The sequence below is a fragment of the Trachypithecus francoisi genome, unplaced genomic scaffold, assembly GCF_009764315.1.
Source record: "Trachypithecus francoisi isolate TF-2019V2 unplaced genomic scaffold, Tfra_2.0 Lachesis_group5, whole genome shotgun sequence".
Lineage (NCBI taxonomy): Eukaryota > Metazoa > Chordata > Mammalia > Primates > Cercopithecidae > Trachypithecus > Trachypithecus francoisi.
Window position 1 is genome coordinate 41,700,982 of NW_022681470.1, and position 22,659 is coordinate 41,723,640.

A 22,659-nucleotide genomic window follows, 5' to 3' on the forward strand; every position below is an offset into this window, starting at 1 on the left:
TGGCCGTGGGTGAAAGAATCCACTCAAAAGGAGTCACACTTAAGATCTTTCAGCAAAAGACAACTCTAGAGCATATGGACAAGGCCTAAAAAATGCGAGTAGTTTTTTTTTTTTTTTTTTGTCTTGAAACTGTTCTGTGGGAATTATGAGCTGTTCTCTAGCCCATCTTGGTATTTTAAAAGCAAATAATAAATATATAACATAACTAGAGATACTTTACAGTTGCAAAGCCTTTTCCCTCATGATCTCATTTGATAAATTTATATTGACAAGTAGAAAATATGTTGATGTTTTTACTGGCATACAAATATTTTCACCTTAACAGTCTGCCAGGCAAGTTATTGTGAGATAGTTGCTCTGCCTGGACACTTGCCTAAAATAACCATCGCCATGAGGGCCTTCCATACTTGCTGTGTGAGTCATTACTACGAAGGTAATGGAACAAGGCTGAGAGTCTGAATGCAGGCCCCTAGGGTAGAGGGGTTCAGGAAAGGGTTATGATTAAGGTCTTAGCAGTCAGGAAGAAAAAATGCAAATAAACCCAGTGCTTTAAACAAAAGATGTCATTTTCTCAAACTCACTTATGCTATGCCATTTTCTTTAACCACTTGGTAGCTTCTCTGGCCCCCTGGCCTCTTTTTTCCATGAGTCTTAGGCTAGACACTGCTTTACTGTTATGCATCAAGTCTTAGAGTCTGTGGGGAACCGTAATCCTTACCTGGCCCCACACAGTAAGCTTTAGAGGCCATTTCCTTTTACCAGCTTCTCCAAGCTGGTTTAAAATGCATTTCTGTAGCAGACTAGCTTTCTGAATTCAGCCAACTGTTCTGAATGTTCTTTCTCTCACCTGGAGGTTGCTGGACAAATAATCCTGAAATGCCCCTCCAGCATTCACATTTTATGAGTCTGTCATTCTACCAAAACACTTAAATTCTGGGAGGAGCAAAACCACTTTTTTTTTTTTTTTTTTTTGAGACAGGGTCTCACTCTGTTGCCCAGTGCAGTGGCACAAATGACAGCTCACTGCATCCTTGAACTCATGGGCTCAAATGATCCTACTGTCTTAGTTTCTCAAGTAGCTGGGACTACCTGCACATACCACCGCTCCCAGCTAACTTTTAGAAAACTTTTTGAAGAGATAGGGTCTTGCTATGTTGCCCAGGCTAATCTTGAACTCCCGGATTCAAGCAGTCTTCCCACCTTGGCCTTGCAAAGTGCTGAGATTACAGGTATGAGCCACCACACCCAGCCCCTGTGAAACTTCTTACTGGGACACTTGATAACTCCAGTGATTTCTGATCTCTTTTCTGCTTTTTTGTTTTGTTTTGTTTCACTTTCCCATTTAAAATGTTTTTTATCCTGCAAAACTAGGAGCTTACTATGACCACTTGCACAAATGCTTTACAATCTCCATCTATATAGAGACTCATATACATATACCCACACACATATGTGCCTTGTCTTCTGCATGCTTTCTATGTGTGTCTTGTCTCACCATGATGGCAAGGGATGAGTCATTTCTGTCTCTTCCAACTTACACCACTTAGCACCCAATCAGTCGAAAGCCAAAACAAACTCAAACTCAACTCCCAGAAAGGATTTATTAAATGCCTATATTCTTTTTTTTCCTCTCTTTTTTTTTTTTTTTTGAGATGGAATCTTATACTGTCACCTGGGCTGGAGTGCAGTGGCACGGTCTCAGCTCACTGCAACCCCTGCCTCTCAGGTTTAAGCAATTCTCCTTGCCTCAGCCTCCCAAGTAACTGGGATTACAGGCATCTGCCACCACACCTAGCTAATTTTTTTGTATTTTTAGTAGAGACAGGGTTTCATTGTGTCAGCCAGACTGGTCTTGAACTCCTGGCCTTGTGATCTGCCCACCTTGGCCTCCCAAAGTACTGGGATTATAGGCGTGAGCCATTGCGCCTGGCCTAAATACCTATTTTCTTTCTTTTTTTTTTTTTTTGAGACGGAGTCTTGCTCTGCCGCCCAGGCTGGAGTGCAGTGGCCGGCTCTCAGCTCACTGCAAGCTCGGATTCACGCCATTCTCCTGTCTCAGCCTCCCGAGTAGCTGGACTACAGGCGCCCGCCTCGTCGCCCGGCTAGTTTTTTGTATTTTTAGTAGAGACGGGGTTTCGCCGTATTAGCCAGGATGGTCTCGATCTCCTGACCTCGTGATCCCCCGTCTCGGCCTCCCAAAGTGCTGGGATTACAGGCTTGAGCCACCGCGCCCGGCCTAAATACCTATTTTCAATGGCATCATGGAGGAACGTAAGTTCACATACGTTTTCAAGTGAAAGAAAAAAATGAAGCAAGTGGCACAGCTGAACTCAAGGAGCTATTGAAAAACAAATGTGTAACTTAGTATATTCCCATGGCTGGTGTTGGTCTTTCACTGGGCCAGGAGTAGAAGCCATCATTGCCTTTGCCATTTGTCCACTTAGCATGTAACCCTGAAACTATCAGCTCCACAGGGCCAGGACCATTCTGTCTTGTCTATCTTTGGGTCACTAGCCCCCAGCACATTGCCTGACATAGAGTCAGCGCTCAGTAAATAGTAGTTGAATGAATGAGACTAGGCAAGTCACTTCGCTGTTATATGCTTCCCTCAGTTTTCTCATTTACAAAATTGAAATAATAATAATAACTGCCCTACCCATCTCATAAGATTGGCAAGACAAACACCATTAGGTTTCGAACATTATCAAGTATCACGCACAGGCATTTGACTACTCGTCTATCTATTAACTATGTTGGCTTACATGGCAGGCCAGCCAGTGTCAAATGCTTCAGCCTCCCCTTCTGACACTTTTGTTTTTCTTTATGGCATAAGTACACAACTATTTTGGTTCTCTCAGACTTATGAATGGCTGTGCTTTCCCAAAATATCAAAACTCAAGACTTGTTTAAAATTCTGGAAGAAGCAAGTCTCAGGTTGGGAAATAGATGAGTTTAGAATCTACCAGAAAGAAAAAAAAAAGAGAGAAAGAGAAGATTCTAATGGTAAACATATGTTCTCATATGGTGAAACAATAAAGAAGAGCTCCCTCATGAGTTTTCAGCATTAGATGTTTAATGACCACACAGAGTCAAGGCACCATTCAGTATCCTCCAAATATCGTTCTCTAATAATGAATTTCACTAGCTCTCAAAAGAGGTACCCTAGGAGATGTGGAAAAAAAAAAATTAGTGGGGCCGGGCACAGTGGCTCACGCCTATAATCCCAGCACTTTGGGAGCCTGAGGCAGGTGGATCACGAGGTCAGGAGTTCAAGACCAACCTGACCAATATGGTAAAACCCTGTCTCTACTAAAAACACAAAAATTAGCTGGAGTGGTGGCATGCATCTGTAGTCCCAGCTACTCAGGAGGCTGAGGCAGAAGAATTGCTTGAACTCAGGAGGCGGAGGTTGCAATAAGCCGAGATTGCGCCACTGTACTCTAGCCTGGGCGAGAGAGTAAGACTCCTCTCAAAAAAAAAAAAAAAAAAAAAAAGGTAGCATTCTGAAATACCATGTTACTTTATATAAATATGCCCATACCCAGCCTCCTGTTCTTGGCTGAAGCAGCCATGTGACTGGTGTCATCATGGAGGCTGGGGTCATATCACAAAGCAGTTTCCTTTGGAAATTTATAATACCGTTCCTGGTACGAAACCCACTGAAGTGCTTAGGCCATGACTGACATCTAGTCAGGATCATGAGAAATTATAATGTACTACAGGGCACAGAAAACTAGAAAAGATAAATTCAATATATGGAAAACCGTCTAATGCTTTTTGAATTTGTTTTTTTTTCATTACTTCATTTACATATAATTCAATAAATACAGCTGCTTGCCAAATACTTCTCTAACTGCACTTCACAAGGCAAGGTAAACATTACTATTCTTAATTTTTCCAGAGGAGTAATCTGAGACTAAAAGAGGTTAAATAAGTTGGCATGACTTAAGTCCAAGTTTGCTAACCCCAGCTAAAGCCCTGCCATGCACTTTGCACTACTGCTCGCTACTCACACTTGATTCTAGTCTGGAAGCATGAGGTCATTTGAAAGAGTAATTATTTTCATAGAAAACAGTGGGGGCAGCTCTTTCCACTCTAGTTGCCATGTTTCTGGCTGCCCTATTTCATGCCCAGTCTGGTGGTCTTTGCAGGGGTGCCTGGTAGTTTCCTGACCAATGCTTCCAGACATAAGGGAGATGGCCTGTGGAACCACATCTTCCATACTTGCAACTTTTTTGTTTGATTGTTTAACAAAATGACCCTGACTTCCTGTCAACCAAATACCCAAACATAGAGAGAATCCAAAATTTTGAGCCCCATGTTACCTGGATTTCATCCCCAGTGATCATTTCCCAGGAACCATAGTGACCTTTCTCCTGTCGGAAGAATTGCACAGCTTCTAAAAAGGCTTGGACTTCAAATGTCATCTGCTTCATGTAATCTAAAGAAAAGAAGGAAGGACATTCAGCAAGGTAAAACACTCTACATTTCCCCATAGTTCCTCAAGTGTAATGGCTCAGAGACCTAGCATTATCTGAAAATGACAAGGCATGGAATTATGAGACACAGAGAAAGGTAAGCAAGTACTGAATTCAAAGTTAATTTGCAGGTGTACATCACATTACTTGTTCATCGTCCTAGCTGATACATTCTATCAGTTACTGAGCATACTGATTAGGACTAGAAGGAGGCCCATCTCCCTTACTGTCTCTTATACATGCTTCTCTATCCACCCGCAGGCACCCAGCGACTTTACGCTACCAGCTGTGACACAGGCCGTCCCTTAACAGTGCCTCTTGTGTTCAAAGTATCTCCTTCCAGTTTCCCAAGAAAACAATTTCTCTGTGACTCAGTATCAGCTTTCAATACAATATGCATCAACACAACATGGAAATATATGCAAATGAAGAGAGTAATTGCTAACACAAAGCAGGACAATGTTCATCTAAGCACTTTACAGATTTCATTGAGACCTCACAAAAACCCTCCAGGAGAGTATTATTAACCTCATTTTACAGATGAGGAGACTGAGGCACACAAAGATGAATTAATTGCCTAGATCATATAGCTAGTGAGGGGCACAGTCCAGGTGTGAAAGGTAGTCTGACCTCAGAGCTTGCCTCTAACCATGATACTATATTGTCTCACATACTAGTTTTATGGGTTTGCCCTTCTAAACATACTAGATTTTAAATGGTGTCATATCTGAGAGGTACTATCCTACCACAAGGAATGAATATCTAATGGTGGAACTTAAGGTGTGGTAGAGGGAGCTGGGGCTGAACAGCCTTCTCAGAGTTCCATAAGCCATGCTAGGCATGCAGTGTCTTCATTTCCAGCACATAAAATTGGCTCTTGGGGGACACAATGATAACAAAATTATAGAAATCTTCATGGGGAAATGAACTTCAGAAATAATCTAATCAAATAATAAATAATCAAGCCTTAGAAAGGGGAAATAAAATGGGGAAAGTGAAGTGAGTGAAAAGGCCAAGTTCCCTGACTCTCCTCCTATAAAGCACAAAGCTCTCCTGCCAGTAGCACATTTATAGAGCAACATTAGATTAGTGATTTGCAGGCAGCTGATTTGGGGGGTGAGGAGGAACCATCACAGCTTTAGACAGTGGGATTATTCAGTAAAAGTCTAAATGGTTGATATGGGGAACTAAGCAGAACTAAAAGAGGATCAATCTGCTCTCAAAGGTAACAATCAATGAATAGGTGGTAGATGACTCATTTGAGATTGGCTTACTAGATCATAAACCTCAGGAACCGAGAAAAGAGAAAACAATTCAAGGCTTAGCCTCCACAACAGCTCAAGAAAACTATTCACAGTGAGGATACCATGAAGTCCATCTGAAGTTCCATTTTAAAAAATGTGGAACAGTGGCCAGGCATGGTGGTGGCTCACACCTGTAATTCCAACACTTTGGGAGGCCAAGGACGGATGATCACTTGATGCCAGGATTTCAAGACGAGCCTGGGCAACATAGTGAGACCACATGTCTACAAAAAAAATTAGCTGATCACGGTGGCACATGCCCATAGTCCCAGCCACTCAGGAGGCTGAGGCAGGAGGATCACTTGAACCCAGGAGTTTGAGGCTGCAGTGAGCTATGATTGCACAATTGCACCCTACCCAGGGCAATAGAGACCCTGTCTCAAAAAAAAAAAAGAGAAGAAAAGAATGTGGAACAGTAACTGATATTTCCAATAGTAACATAGAGATTTGGTCAAAATCTAAATTAAGTTTTGAAAAAAGAGCATGCTTCAAGAATCAAGTTTTGGTTTTTTAAAAATTTTTTCCCCGTCCCATGTGCTTTTCTTTTTTTTTTTTTTTTACTTTTTCTTTTTCTTTTTTTAAATTATACTTTAAGTACTAGGGTACATGTGCACAACACGCATGTGTGTTACATAGGTATACATGTGCCATGCTGGTTTGCTGCACCCATTAATTCATCATTTACATTAGGTATTTCTCCTAATGCTATCCCTCCCCCTGCCCCTCACTCAATGACAGGTCCCCATGTGTGACATTCCCCACCCTGTGTCCAAGTGTTCTCATTGTTCAATTCCCACCTATGAGTGAGAACATGCAGTGTTTGGTTTTCTGTCCTTGTGTTTGCTCAGAATGATGGTTTCCAGCTTCATCCATGTCCCTGCAAAGGACATGAACTCATCCTTTTTTATGGCTGCATAGTATTCCATGGTGTATATATGCCACATTTTCTTAATCCAGTCTATCATTGATGGACATTTGGGTTGGTTCCAAGTCTTTGCTATTGTGAATAGTGCCACAATAAACATATCTATGCATGTGTCTTTATAGTAACATGATTTATAATTCTTTGGGTATATACCCAGTAATGGGATCACTGCATCAAATGGTATTTCTAGTGCTAGATCCTTGAGGAATCACCACACTGTCTTTCACAATGGTTAACTAGTTTATACTCCCAACAACAGTGTAAAAGCATTTCTATTTCTCCACATCCTCTCCAGCACCTGTTGTTTCCTAACTTTTTAGTGATTGCCATTCTAACTGGTATGAGATGGTATCTCGTTGTGGTTGTGATTGCATTTCTCTGATGACCGGTGATGAGCATTTTTTCATGTGTCTGTTGGATGCATAAATGTTTTCTTTTGAGAAGTGTCTGTTCATATCCTTTGCCCACTTTTTGATGGGGTTGTTTTTTTCTTGTAAATTAGTTTAAGTTCTTTGTAGATTCTGGATATTAGCCCTTTGTCAGATGGGTAGATTGCAAAAATTTTCTCCCATTCTGTAGGTTGCCTGTTCACTCTGATGGTGGTTTATTTTGCTGTGCAGAAGCTCTTTAGTTTAATTAGGTCCCATTTGTCTATTTTGGCTTTTGTTGCCATTGCTTTTGGTGTTTTAGTCATGAAGTCTTTGTCCTGAATAGTATTGCCTATGTTTTCTTCTAGGGTTTTTATGGTTTTAGGTCTAACATTAAAGTCTTTAATCCATCTTGAATTAATTTTTGTATAAGGTGTAAGGAAGGGATCCAGTTTCAGCTTTCTACATATGGCTAGACAGTTTTCCCAGCACCATTTATTAAATAGGGAATCTTTTCCCCATTTCTTGTTTTTGTCAGGTTTGCCAAAGATAAGACGGTTGTAGATGTGTGGTGTTATTTCCTGAGGCATCTGTTCTATTCCATTGGTCTATATCTCTGTTTTGGTACCAGTACCAAGCTGTTTTGGTTACTGTAGCCTTGTAGTATAGTTTGAAGTCAGGTAGCCTGATGCCTCCAGCTTTGTTCTTTTTGCTTAGGATTGTTTTGGCAATGCGGGCTCTTTTTTGGTTCCATATGAACTTTAAAGTAGTTTCTTTTCCAATTCTGTGAAGAAAGTTATTGGTAGCTTGATGGAGATGGCATTGAATCTATAAATTACCTTGGGCCGTATGGCCATTTTCATGATATTGATTCTTCCTATCCATGAGCATGGGATGTTCTTCCATTTGTTTGCGTCCTCCTTTATTTCACTGAGCAGTGGTTTGTAGTTCTCCTTAAAGAGGTCCTTCACATCCCTTGTAAGTTGGATTCCTAGGTATTTTATTTTCTTTGTAGCAATTGTGAATGGGAGTTCACTCATGATTTGGCTCTCTGTTTGTCTGTTATTAGTGTATAGGAATGCTCGTGATTTTTGCACATTGATTTTGTATCCTGAGACTTTGCTGAAGTTGCTTATCAGCTTAAGGAGATTTTGGGCTGAGACGATGGGGTTTTCTAAATATGCAATCGTGTCATCTGCAAACAGGGACAATTTGACTTCCTCTTTTCCTAATTGAATATCCTTTATTTCTTTCTCTTGCCTGATTGCCCTGGCCAGAACTTCCAACACTATGTTGAATAGGAGTGGTGAGAGAGGGCATCCCTGTCTTGTGTCAGTTTTCAAAGGGAATGCTTCCAGTTTTTGCCCATTCAGTATGATATTGGCTGTGGGTTTGTCATAAATGGCTCTTATTATTTTGAGATACGATGAATCAAGTTTTTAAATCGAAGTATTTTTTCCTTGTTATTTTTCTTGACTTCGCAAGTATTTTAATGTTTAATCTTAGAGGTTTGGAAAACAAAAATTAAAGTCTTGCTATAAAATTGACAATACCATTGGCAGCATTCTCCCCACAAGGGGATTGTGATATGGGACTTAGTACACTGGGAGGGACTTTACCAACTGAGATGGAAACTGTAATTACTACATTGGGATTCAAGACTGACTCATGTGCTCTTATTTTTAACAGCTGTTTTCATTTCCAACCTAAGAAAACAAAGAGATGGAAGAAAATATGGTACTGTGTCTGGACGAAGTGAATATGGCCAGATCCACAAGCCAGGGAATGAACTTTTAAATTCTTCATGTCCTTATAAGAAGCATACATTTACATATTTCCTCCTCTACTGACCTCAGTAGCTGCAGAAGGCACTTGAAATCTTGTCCATTACCTTCTGTATCTATATCAAAGCAAACAATGACACTTCCACTGATGGTTGCATTTTCAAAGATCTTTGGAAAAAGTAACTGAAGAAATGGGATTTGGAGATGTGGATGTCGACAGAAGTCAAAGAAGGAACCAGAAGGAGAGCTTGAATGTAATAGTGGTAGAAGTGAGATACCTTAATACAGAAGAGAAGAAAAGTATTAATAATCAAATGAGCCACAAGAGAAATTATAGTCATCTAACAATGAAGCCTCAGAGAATGAGGGCCTGGATCTGAATTCTGGACTCTACCATTCAGGCAGACTTAAACTAGATTTTAAATACTTCCTTTCCATAAAGGAAAAAAGATCTAATCTACTGATTCATCATTGTATTTTCAGCTAGTAAACTGTTAAATTAATATATGTAAAACTTTTAGAACAAATCTGCCACATAGTAAGTTGCTTTATATACATTTGTTCTTAAGATTATAAGCACAGGTCAATAGCAACTAAAAGATCATTAAGCAAATAAACGACAAAGGTTTGCTTTGTAAAAGATAACACTGTACTGCAATGGTAATATAAACTTCATTTTTTCTAAGTTGTTTGCAAAGGCATTGCTGAACTCAGTCAGAATGTACAGGTGTTCAAGAGAAACCAGATTAGCAGATATTTGATGAACTTCCTGCCACAGATCTCATGGGAACAAATTCCAGGTTCACAATCACCTACTCTCCTGCCAACAAGCAAATTGAGAGTTTTGTTCCGTGGTCCTCAGAATCAACAATGGTTTTTGGCTTTTAAGCAGTCTCCTGGCAAGCCAACTTAGAAACAAATAGCAGCTATCAGCCCAAACTCTACTCTTCCAGCATGCTATAATTATGAGAAAGCCTGAGGAGGTAGAAGTGCTGGGGAGTAACTTAGATATCACTACATTCAGCTCTCTCATTTAATGGATGAGGAAACTGGAAAAAGAAATGGTTAATTTCCTAGCTGAAGGTCACACAGCTGGTCAGAAGCAAAGCCAAAAGTTGAAAAAGTAGCTTTGGCATGTTGTAAGTGGCTCTGGCATTCATGCTAATTTAAATAACAGACTATGAGAGTTGGAAGTGATCTTCAAGGTCACCTACCCCAAGCTCTCATTCAATGCTGGGATCCTTCAGAATCCCAGACATACACTCGTTTGGCCCCAGCTCGATTATTTCCAGTGACAGCAAGCTCACAATTTAATGAAAATAGTTCTTTCCATCACTGAACTGCTCCAAAATTTCCTTCTATTGAGCCAAAGTCTGTTTCCATGGACTCTCTCTCCCATTAATCTCATTTCTCCCTTTCAGAGCAAAATAGACAAGTTTACTCTTCTTCCATACGGTAACCTGAGAAAAAAACAGTAATCAGCTGAATATCCTTATTTTTCTTCAACTGTTCTTTAAACAGCATATCTTTTGAATCTTTTTAATTTGACCTTCCCTTTTCCTTCTTTCCCTCAGTGATCCATTCGAATGTATCTATATCTTCCTTAAAGTTGGCCCCTACAACTGAATACAATAGACTGGGTATTGTCTGACTGATGCAAATTATACAAAGTCAAAGGATACTTTTTTTTTTCTTATCTCTAACCTCTTTTTTAATACAACCACATCACACTGTTGACTCCTGTCTTTCTTGAGTTTTTCATATAAAACTCTTGCCAATATAAACCTCTCCTAGCCTATATTTCTGCTTTTGACTTCGAAGGACAGATTTTTAACATTATCCCTATTACATTACAACTTACTGTGATCAGCCCAGAGCCCCGAACCTGCTGAAATCATTTAAAAATTGTGATTCTGTCCCCTGACTCTCTTATACCACAGTATCATTTGAAAACCTGGTAAGTTTGCCTTCTATATTTCTGGCCGACTCATTGATAAAAAACATTCACCAGATAAAAAACATTCACCAGATCAGGAGTGAGGAAAGAGCCCTGGGAAACGATAAGCATTTGGGGACATACAGGGGAGACACATTTTGGCCATGCATGCAACAATCACATCCTCATGACCAAGAACTGTCTAGGAATGCACTATTCTCTTTAGTCTCTCCCTACTTCCTCATTCATGCAGCTGCATGGAAAACTCATATTTGGTAGACATGATTAAGGATTCTGCAAGGAAAGGAAAACTTCTCTAGGCCTCTTGGGGACAGTTATTCATGGGGCCAGCCAGCTTTTGTTTTTTTCCAGTTAAACAGATTTATAACACATCTGAATCAACCGAAACACCAAAGCTCCAGGGCCTGTGGAGTCATTCTAGATTCTGACTCTGGCTGTGGTGTTGGGACTCCCGGACTCAGGCTGGGTTTGGAAGCTGCCTTGTTATTTTGTTTCATCAGTAAACTGTGCCAAGCCCTGTTAGCTGATTTGCTGGGTGATTTGTGAAAGTTATGTAACAGCATTACTCACTATGCTGCTATGGGGCTCATCTCACTAAGTTACACTTCTAAACTGTCTTTCACTTCAGGTCAGATGTCATCTTTCCTATGGGAGATGCAGTGAGGCTGTGTGCTCCAATTTCTTTCTAGAACAAAGAAGGGGAACAGGGGAAGGTAATCAACATTTATTGAGTCCCTACCATGGAGCATGGACCATGTGAGATGCTTACACACACACAGTCTCATATAATCCGCCCAACAGTCCCATCAGGCAGGAATTAATATCCTCACTTTACAGAAGACAAGAAAAGGGAGTTTTGGGAAGGCTAAATAGTTTCTTTAAGCTAGCATGTGGTTAAGCAATGGCCACTTACCTCTAAAATCCTGTTATAACATTTTATCATGTAATTTTTAAAAAACTTTTTATCTTGAGATAATTTTAGATTACCTCAAATAAGATCTCAAATTTGAGATTATCTCAAATTATTAGTTCTTATTTTTCACATGCTATTATAAGAAATAATATAGAGATATCCTATATACACCCTTCAGTCGGGTTTCCCAAAAGGGAGCATCTTGCAACCCTATAGTACAATATACCACAACCATGAAATTGACATTGTTGCAGTCCAACATTTTTATTCAGATTTCACCAGTTTTACATGCACTCCTGTGTGTGTGTGTGTGTGTGTGTGTGTTGTTCCATTTAATTTTTTTTTTTTTTTTTTTGAGACGTAGTTTCACTCCTGTTGCCCAGGCTGGAGTGCAATGGCACGATCTTGGTTCACTGCAACCTCCACCTCCCGGGTTCAAGTGATGCTCCTGCTTCAGCCTCCTGAGTAGCTGGGATTAAAGGTGCCCGCCACCACGCCCAGCTAATTTTTGTATTTTTTAGTATAGACGGGGTTTTGCCATGTTGGCCAGGCTGGTCTCGATCTCCTGATCTTAGGTAATCCACCCGCCTTGGCCTCCTAAAGTTCTGGGATTACAGGCATAAGCCACCACACCTGGCCTGTCCCATTTAATTTTAAAGTTATTTTAAAAGAGACTTTCCTTATCAAAGTTTAGAATAATATAATTCTAGAGTTTGATCATAGATTAGAGATCACTTAGTCCAAATCTTTCATTTTACAAATGAACAGACTGTGGGCCACATGGAGTGTGATATGGCATTACTAAAAATAAAACAAGACAAAACTTCCCTGGAATCAACAACGAATGGTGCTCATTCTAATGAAATGGTAATAAAAGTTTAAATTTTTATTTAAAAACACATTTATACATGACCAACCTAAGCAAATGCTTATCACCATATTATAAATGATAATTCTTATGGGAACCAGCCCCATTACTTAGAAGAAATTGGTAAATTATCAGAGCTCTCTCAATTATGTTTTATAAACTATAATACTAAAATATTAATCTACTGACCAAATCGTATCTGTGTTAGTGGACACAGCCCTATCAGAAGGAGAAGAGGAATATGTCAAGAAAAAATGTATACCCCATGGAGATCCAGGGACCCAAGGATGAGTTACAGTGGTGTTGCTCTAGTTGAAAGTATAAAAATACAAGAACTCACCCTGAGAATATAAAACACTTCTTAAACAAATGGAAGAAAGGTATTTCTAGTAAAGACATTGTTTTGAGATAAAGTTTTGGCCACAAAGAAAAATACTGCCTACCTTGTCCTGCTAAAGGCAGTCCATCTCTTGAATTATTGACTTGTCAATAAATATTAAAAGACTATTTGTCAACAGTGAAAAGGAAGTGGTGACTACTAGAACGAGTGAAGACAGACTAACCTCATTTCCTTCAGATAGACATACTAGATTGGTAGATTAGAAGGCTGTTGGAGACATCCTGTAACTAGGCAACTATAACATCTTGCATGATTTTGATTTGCACAGTAAAGAAATTTAGATTGGCTGATGATGCAAATAGACACAATCAAATAGTTAAAACCACCCAAACGATGGGTGCTGGGTAAAGGGCTGAGGTTATTGACATCCTAGAGGGAAATCTCAAGGGCATTGCCTTAAAACATGTTCAATCACTTAGAAAAGAGTGTGAGTGTGTGTGTGTGTGTGTGTGTGTGTGTGTTATAGTTATTAAATTTTATTTACCAACTACATATAAGGCACTGAGTTAGGCTCTGAGGATACAAAGCTGAAAAAATATGGCTTTTAACTTCAAGTTCTTCACAGTTTAGTGGATGACAGAATCAGGATCCAAAATAAAGTACAAAATGGATAAATGAATCTTGCACTTAAGTCCAAAAACACATCCACAGAAGTAAACAATATGTGCTTGATACATAGTAGGCATGAAATAAAAAATTGGTGAATCAATTGAATGAATAAAGGTACCAAGTTTAAAGAAAAAACCCCAAACCCTGGGGTTTCATTTAGTTGCAAGCTTGGTGCAAGTCAGTCAGGGGTGTGATGCAATTGTCCACAAAGCATGTAAGGTTGAGCCTCAGAAATGTTAACTAAAACAGGGACAAGAATGGTCACATATGTATTCTGAGATATGCTCCTCTGAGCTCATCATTCCATGGCTCCAGCTCATGCTGGACACCAGAATATTTTACAAACATTTTTTTAAAATAAAGAAAAAAGTAGAGTACTTCTGAAGAAGACCAAGTGAATGAGGAATCTCACAGCCTTGGAAAGAAAAAACCTAGAAGGAAGAGATCTTTATCTATATGAAGATCTTCAATGGAACAGAGGACTGGATTCATTTCATGGAGATTCAGACACTAGAGCCAGGATTGTGTCATCTAGACTGTGGCAGATTTTGACTCAATATAAGGAGCAAATTTCTAACATATGGGCTTATCTTAAAGTCAAATAGGCTCCAACAGGATGTCAAAAGTTCCCCTAGAAAGGAAGTACTCCATCTGGGCTGAGTTACCTTGTAATAGGTGCACAGATTTGCTCAAATCTCTATTATACAGTCTCATGGCACCATGTGCCTCCCCATCACTGTACTTACAGCAGTTATAATATTATAGTTATTAGTGTAATCATGTGAGATATGTCTTTCCCCAAGACTGTAAACTCCAAGAGGATAGGGTGCTGCCATTCATATTCACCCCTGCATCCCTACTCCCTAGTACATAGTACTTATTAAGTGTTCAAAGAAGGGAAGAAAGGAGGGAACGCGAGAGGAAAAGAAAGAGATTAAAACGCTAGAGTGGGTTCTCTAGTGTTTTAATCTCCTATCTCTAGTGTTTTAATCTCCTATAAAGTTCCTTTGAATTTGAAATTTCATGGTTACAAACAAACCCAGGTTGTAAATGATTCACATTGTCTCAAGGACTGCCTTCCCTACTGTTGTAAAGAGATACTGAAGGGAACTGATGTACTCTATGTACTCTACCCCAGTGCTTCTCAGATTTTGGTGAGCATCAACATCGCCTAGCAGGCTTGCTGAAACAGATAACTGGGTCCCACTCCCAGAGTTTCTGATTCAATAGGTCTGGGGCAGGGCCCAAGAATTTGCATTTCTAAGAAGTTCCTGAGATGATGCTGATGCTACAGGTCCAGGAACACACTTTGAAAACCACTCCTCTACCCAGCATTAGGAGAGTGGTTCTCAAACATCAGAATTACTTGTGGTAAGGCCAGGCCTGGTATCTCACACCTGTAATCCCAGCACTTTGGGAGGCTGAGGCAGGCGGATTACCTGAGGTCAGGAGTTTGAGACCAGCCTGGCCAACATGGTGAAATCCTGTCTCTACTAAAAATACAAAACTAGCCAGGTGTGGTGGCGGGCACCTGCAATCCTAGCTACTCTGGAAGCTGAGGCAGAAGAATCACTTGAACCCGGGAGGCAGAGGTTGCAGTGAGCCGAGATCGTGCCATTGCGCGATCGCGCCATTGCAGCTGGGTGACAAGAGCGAAACTCTGTCTCAAAAAAAAAAAAAAAATCCATTCTTGGTTTTGCCATAGGCATTCTGATTCAGCAGGCCTAGAATTGGATCTAGGAATCTGTATTTAAACAAGCTCTTCAGGTAATTCTGTTGCAGGTGATTTACAAACCACATTTGAGAAAAAAATAAAATTACACAGAAGCAAAGGTGATAGTAGAAGACCATGGCTCTTGAATGCTTAGCATCTTGATGACCTTGTTCCCTCCTTAGCAGGTTATAAAAGGTCTACTCTGTCAACTCTTCACCCACTTAACACAAATGAACCCTTGTACTTAGTGAAAGTGATGGTTAAAAATAGTACCACAATGAAGTTTTATCAAAAAATATGTGGATAAGGAATCAACACTAAGTGTGTTCATGAGGAGGCCATTCCAAGCAACTAGAACTCTACCCATGGTGGAACCCCTCCTCCTCCCTTTGGAAGCAGTCATCATTGTCTGGATGAAAATCCCCAGGTGTAACCCTAATTGATCTCATTTTCTCTTTTCTGGCACTCAGTGGGTATGTGGATTACAGCTTGTCTGTGATAGCTTTCTTTCCCTAGCATGAATGATCTGTTTCTTTACCGTAAGTTTTTTTTTTCAAAGCCTTAGATATGAAAATGACCCACACTTCAGTCTCTTCTAAAAAGTATGGATGGTGTCATCAGACACCACCCCCTCAAAAAAAGGGAGAGAATATTTGCATCTTTCCAAATACCATCAAAATACTCTGTGCCCTGAAGTTGTGATTCATTGAACATGCTTTCCATATGCCTGAAAGAGTTAATCTATCACCCCACGTGCCATAGCCACCAGAGCAAAATCAGGCCAACAGAACCATGACACAATCAATTATTTCCTATCTTCCCTGGACAAATCTATATGGCTTTGTATGGGAAGATTTGTATTCTAAGACAGTGAGTGCAAAACTATCTCCCAATCCCTTGATAATTATTTGTGGAGATGCTGCTGAGATGACCTCCGGAGAAACAAATTACACCCCAAAACCTAAGCAAAACAAATGAAAACCACCTAATTCCCTCTTTAAAAATGTGAATTTGAAAAAGTGCCCACCATATAATGTTTTACAGGCAGCTGTGGCCATGACACACCCGGGTTATCTTTCAGCTCAGACCACAGAAACTGGGTCATGTGCCTCTCAGTGACGTTGTGGGCATCTGTGTGGCTTACTCTCTGCTGGCAAGTTTACCACACAACTTAGATACGATTTAAAGCAAGCTTGAGTTTCAAACAAAGAGGGAAGATGCTTCTTTAGTCACGACTTGTCCTTCATTTTTGATGACACTCTCTCTTATTTCTGGAAATGGCTGTTGACAAATGGGTCTTGGTATAATTTATCACTGTAGCATTTAAAAATACCAGGGACATTCTGTCTGACTGATTCTATGGATTACCTTCATCTTGTGAAATCAGAACGCCTTAGCCTTACCAACATCTGTGAGAGCACGCTTTCTACAAGTAAAGGCAGACAGTAAAATAACTTGACTAGCTTTACATGAGAGAACAAATCACTGGCATTAATTGGCGTCACTCATCATACCCTAGCCTAACACACCTACAGAGTGTAGCACTGGCTGATGATGCTATCTGGGAATATTCTACTCATCATCATTACCAATGATTAATAACAGCATCAACCTTGAACTTGTCAGAGGCTTTTACAGTTTACAACATTTCATTTGATTCTCACTGCAATCTCATGAGACAGGTAAGCCAGATGCAATCATTTCTGGTAGAAAATGGAAAAAACTGAAATTGAAGAAGTTTATGTCATCGCCCAAGGTCATATGAATAAATAACTCATTTTATCAGGTTGGAAAATAGGAATAAAAATAATAAGCACAATATAAATTTCTAGTCCCATGCAGATTCAGCTCCAAAAAGGAGCTAACCTTACCTAAAACTTTTAACTACTGCATTTTACCCTCATCTAGGACAATACATCTCAGTTTCATTATTTGTAACCTTTTTCCAAACACCTAAGAAATTAAACTGACCCATGATCCATTTTCTTCCTAAGAAGGAGGGATGGCAGCCACAGACTCCTGCAAACCCACCACCCCACCCTGATCAGAAAGGTGAGAACATTAGCTAATTTCGTGACCCTCTCCTTAGATTTGGAGGGGTGGTATATAATTTAGTCCTTTTACAGACCAGATCATTTTTTTTAAAAAAATAGAACTTCAGTAGTCATGTACCAATAAAAATAATGTCTACATTCCTGACCTATTACAAGAAGCAGCAGTACCGCCAACAGAGTTCTCTTTAATTTCTGGGTTATCTGAGCCCACAATGTGTACCAATTTTGAACAATTGCTTTAAGCCAAAAGACACTAGGAAAGCATTTTCCCATTGGGGTGGCCAAAGGCCTGGGACCCTGTGCATCATCAGCATGAGTTGTCTCACTAAGGGATCCATTTAACACAGCTTTACATTTAGGGTAAATAGGTGATTTCATTGTGAAAACTCTAAGCATTTACAATTATTTTCAGGAAAGTTCAAGGAGCATCTTGTTTAATAACGTAGCTAACAACAAGCTTAAACAAGATAAGATGGGATTACTGAATGGAATATTAGGCAGTCACTAAAATATTTTTTTCTTTTCCACAAATTAAAATAATAATTATGATGACATTATGGAGAAGTCGTTTGGGGATAACTTTAATTGCCAAAAGCAGATTATAGGCCAAGTATGATGGCTCAGGCCTGTAATTTTAATACTTTGGGAGGCCAAGGAGGATTGCTTGAGCCAGGAGTTCAAGACTAGCCTGGGCAACATAGTGAGGCCCCATCTCTACAAAAATTTTTAAAATAACCGGATTATAAATTACATATATATCCTGATTAAGTAATGCAAAATATGGGGAAGGATGAAAAAGGAATACATAAGAAATGAAAGGTGAGTTATGGGGGATTTTGTACTTGTGGCTCAAAGTTTAAGATACAGGCTGATCTAACGACTTTTTTTTTTTTTTAACTAATCCTCTTACGACCATGGTTTATATTTGCCTTCCAGAGTCAAAATGGTCCTGGGCAGTTTGCCTCTTAGACTCTCAGAGAGCTTCCGTGAGCACTGGCAGCTTCCAAAGCCCAGCACGCGCCACAGTCCCACCACGTGGGGTCCAATCCAAGGTGTTTGTAAAGAACTTCAGTGAGTGGAGACTCACACCAAAGCGAGCCTCTCTCTCCCTCAGGATGGGCAGAGCTCAAGCCTAACTTCTGACTCAGTCTACCAAGTAGTTTCCAGTGTGATGTCAACTGAGGAGGTCATTTTTTTTCTTCTCCTGAAAGATATTGTTTGGTGTGGTTTACTCAGAAGAGGTCTCCACTGCCACCTTCAAATGTTCTGCTTTTCAGGAATGGAGGGAAAATCCTTACAGCCTGGAACACTTTTGAGGCTTGTCACAAATGTCCTTGAAAGTAGTATTACTATCCTCTGCTTGCCACCAAAACTGGGCATGATCAGGGGACAACACAAGTGTGCCTGTGTCATAGGTGATGGCGTCTGTGCCACATCCAGATGGACTTGTGTCCCATTGCACTAGAATGCCCTTATGGACAAGGACTGCCATATTTATCACTGTATCCTCAGGCCATAGCACAGTGTCTAGTGAGAATCAAAACTGGCCACTATTTCCACTTCTGCCTCATCTCCTGTGTGACTCAAGGTGAGTTACTTTGCTTCTCTGGGCCTAATCTCTCTTTTCAAGTGGAAGGCTGCTTTCTCAGCTATGAAACAATGTAATTCTATGATCAACTGAAAGTACAGTTAGTTGAACTGACATTTGGTTGGTGCTTTCCATGATAGTACTTCAACTTAGGTTGAATAAAGTTCCATCTTCAAGGCTACCTTCTCCTTTTCTTCCCACTAAACATTCTTTCTCTCTCTGTCTCTCTCTCTCTCACTCATTTTTCTCTGGGCTGCAGAAAGTCATCAATGTAGCTACTGGAAGATATTAAATGGCATGTGTCTTTCATTATATTTCTATTGGACAGCACTTGCCTAGGGTCTCTTTGACATCCTCATTTCCCCTCTACTCCCCTGAATAACAGTTCATTTCATGGTTATTTCCACTGGGCTTATCACATGGAATATCTAACTAACCTAAGAAAATAGTGAAAATATTCAAATGAAAAATATTCAAATTTGCCATTGCATGGTCAATGACAAGATTATAGCACAACTATGAAACATTACATCATTAACTTACACCTTTCTTTTTCTTTGAAAAAGTAGGTTCTTCCTAAACCCCTTAATTTACCGTTTAACAAAAGCATTGTGATATACAAAATCATCCAGTTATCCAGAAAAGCTACCTTACTAGTTCAGGTGTTTATTTGAGTATAAACTGTAAAGTCATTAAGTGATTCTATCTCAACCAGAAATTTTCATTTCATAAAACGCTTCAGAACAAAATAAATCATATAAATCAAGACTTTGTATAAATCAAGACTATACATTGGAATGCAGGTCAGTTCTTGACTAGCCTTGCTAACTATGGATAAAATGATGACAATAATTCTTAAAACTTCATATTTGCTTCTGTACTGATGTTAAGGAAGCTTAATTTGCATTTACATTTGTATTCAAATGTGTCTGATGTTCCACTGATTCATCCTATTTTTAAACAAAAAGCAAATTTGCCTTTTGAGAACTAACTTGTGCTCAGCTACTCTTTGTTCCTTACTTCCAGTGAGAGTAGATGGCATCTCAGACCAACTGGTTGAAAATGCTCACTTTTCTTCCCTTCCCATGCTCCTTATCCTTCCCACTGAATCTTTTCCCACCCTCAACACACACACATACACATACACACATACCTGTGCACACACACACAAATACACATATACACATGTGCATACACACAAACACACACATCTTTCTCTGGGCTGTAGAAAGTAATCAATACTTTGTCTTAAAGGCCTCTCCCAGGGTAAGAGAAAGGGAAATGGGAAGTCTCTTTGCTTTCCCATTAAGACTGTAGACCCGTGCTATCCAAGAGAAATATAATGAAATATATTTCATATAATGAGATATGATGAAAGCCATGTATGCAGTTTTAAATTTTATAGTAGCCACATCAAGAAAATAAAGACACAAGATTAATGATAATGTTTTATTTAACTGCAAATATCTGAAATATGTAATCAATATAAAAATTATTAATGAGATATTTTACATTTTTTTTTAGTACTAAGTCTTTGAAATCTGATGTGCCTTTTTTATACCTACAGCACATTTGAGTTTGGATTCAGGATATTTTAAGGGATTATTAGCCACATGGGGCTATGGCTGCCATATTGGACAGCACACTCTAGATGCTTGTAGAGTATGTAGTTTATTTGAGTGGGGGCAGAGGAGGAGGCAATGAAAGACAGCATGCCACTGCACACCTCTCCATGTTCAAACAGCCTCATTACAAAGGGATCTGTTTTATATCAATAAAAAATGAAGAAACTTGACTTCTTCTATAATTCATCAATTACATACATAGCACAACTTATCCAATAAAACAATCCCAGGATCGGAATAATGCACAAAATCAAAGAATAAAATCACTTGTAACAAGTCCCTATGTGGATTAAGGTTAGTTCAAATTCAAGACCCTTGACAATTATATCTCACTCATAAACCCTACCTCATGAGCAAGTGAGGAATCCTTGTGGCTTTAACTTTGAGGGCTCTCTAACAACAATGCCATATGGTAATATTCCTGCTCAGTTTGGTAGAAAACTACTAACCAGCAACAGACGGATGAGATCATTTCCAAACAGGATACAGCCTTACAACAATCCACTATATTTATAGTAACAGATTGTTCACCCTGCCTCTACCTTCCACCAGAAAGAACCAACAGCTAAAATGCTTGATGGATGATGGATTTAGATGCCGCCTGTTTCTATTGTAGACAATCTCAATAGTGGGTACAGACTTGGATCACATATTGTAATTAACTCAATTCATGGAACTATTTGAAAGAATAGGTCCAATGATCTAATTCCCTTATAGTACAATAGAAAAAAGAGGAAATAAAAACAAAACCTCAATTCTTGTGTCAGAAATGTCAAAGCTTTTGCAGGAATGAGTGTGTGTGTGTGAGTGCACATTTCCTATGTTGGTGTGTTAATGATAGGTAAGTAAATCCCTCTTGGGCATTCACAGATCCGAATTGCATTTTGTGATTGTGGAAGGCATGATGGAATCATAGAACTAGAATGGGCTTTGAATGTCCAATTTATTTCCCTACTAATAAGGCAATATTTATTTATTAAATAGTTGTAACTAGTTACTAGTTATTCAATAGTTGTAACTAGTTACTAGTTATTCAATAGTTGTAACAGCATATAAAAATTAGAGACCAATTATCATTATTAATAACTAAAAAGCTAATGTGTATTAAATAGTGTGGGTTTACATCACAATCAAGAACGTTTCTACAGGTAGCATCCTTAGTAGCAGGGCATAACATGGAATAAAATAACATTGAAAAGTCACTATTGTGTCTTCCCAGAGCTTTTCTTTCAAGCTGAATAATACAATGATTGCTAGTATTCCTTGTAAGTTTTGTTTTTTAATCCTATACTTAATTTTTTTTATCTTCTCTGATAGCACTCTCTATCTCCACATTTCTCTTTAGTTCTAGGCTGGGCATAGTTCTCTCTAATTTTGTGCTTCTTTAATACAATTTAGTTTATATGTTGCCTGACCTCTCCCCCTTCAACCCCAGCACTCCTGGCTCCCCTTAATCCACTCTACTATTTTTCCATCCCATTTACTACATTCTATCATGCTACATAATTTCTTTATTGTGTTTATGGTTTATTTTCTGTTTCCACCATTGGCCCCTAACTAGAACACAAGTGTCACAAGAACAGGCATCTTTGTTTTGCTCATTGCTGTATCCTGAGAACCCAGAATAGAACTTGGTACACACTATATACTCAATATATATTTGTTGAATAAATGAATGCAGATCTGATCAGTGTAGATTACCAGTTTCTAATTAAGCTTAAATTAATGTATAAGTATTCATCTAGACCCCTGTTTCTAGCTGATTGGTAAGGACATTGGGCAAGACAAAATTAAATGTCTAAATTAAAAATAAACTTTTATTGTGTTACAATATAAATGAAAGCAAATGAGTTATGTGGTAATACTACGCTTTGAAAAGTGTTATTCTTCAGTATCAAAGATTGGGGATACTGATTACTTCTGACTTATTCCCATATTTTTCTAGTTATAAATGCTGAATCCACAAGTCTAGAATGTTCAGTTATGTTCACTCACTTCTCAATTTAAATATAAGTATTAAATATCAAATTTATTTTAGGCTCCTGATTGACATCATTATTTGTTTTATAAGT

The 22,659-nt window shown here is 39.1% G+C and overlaps 1 protein-coding gene across 1 annotated transcript in view; it reads right to left on the reverse strand.

Moving 5' to 3' along the window:
* NIBAN1 (niban apoptosis regulator 1) overlaps window positions 1-22,659 on the reverse strand; it is a 179,964-nt gene that overhangs the window by 38,138 nt on the left and 119,167 nt on the right. Inside the window, exon 6 of the mRNA XM_033197341.1 lies at window positions 4,326-4,441. Coding sequence (XP_033053232.1) covers window positions 4,326-4,441 — 116 coding nt within the window. The remainder of the gene's footprint in view (window positions 1-4,325; window positions 4,442-22,659) is intronic.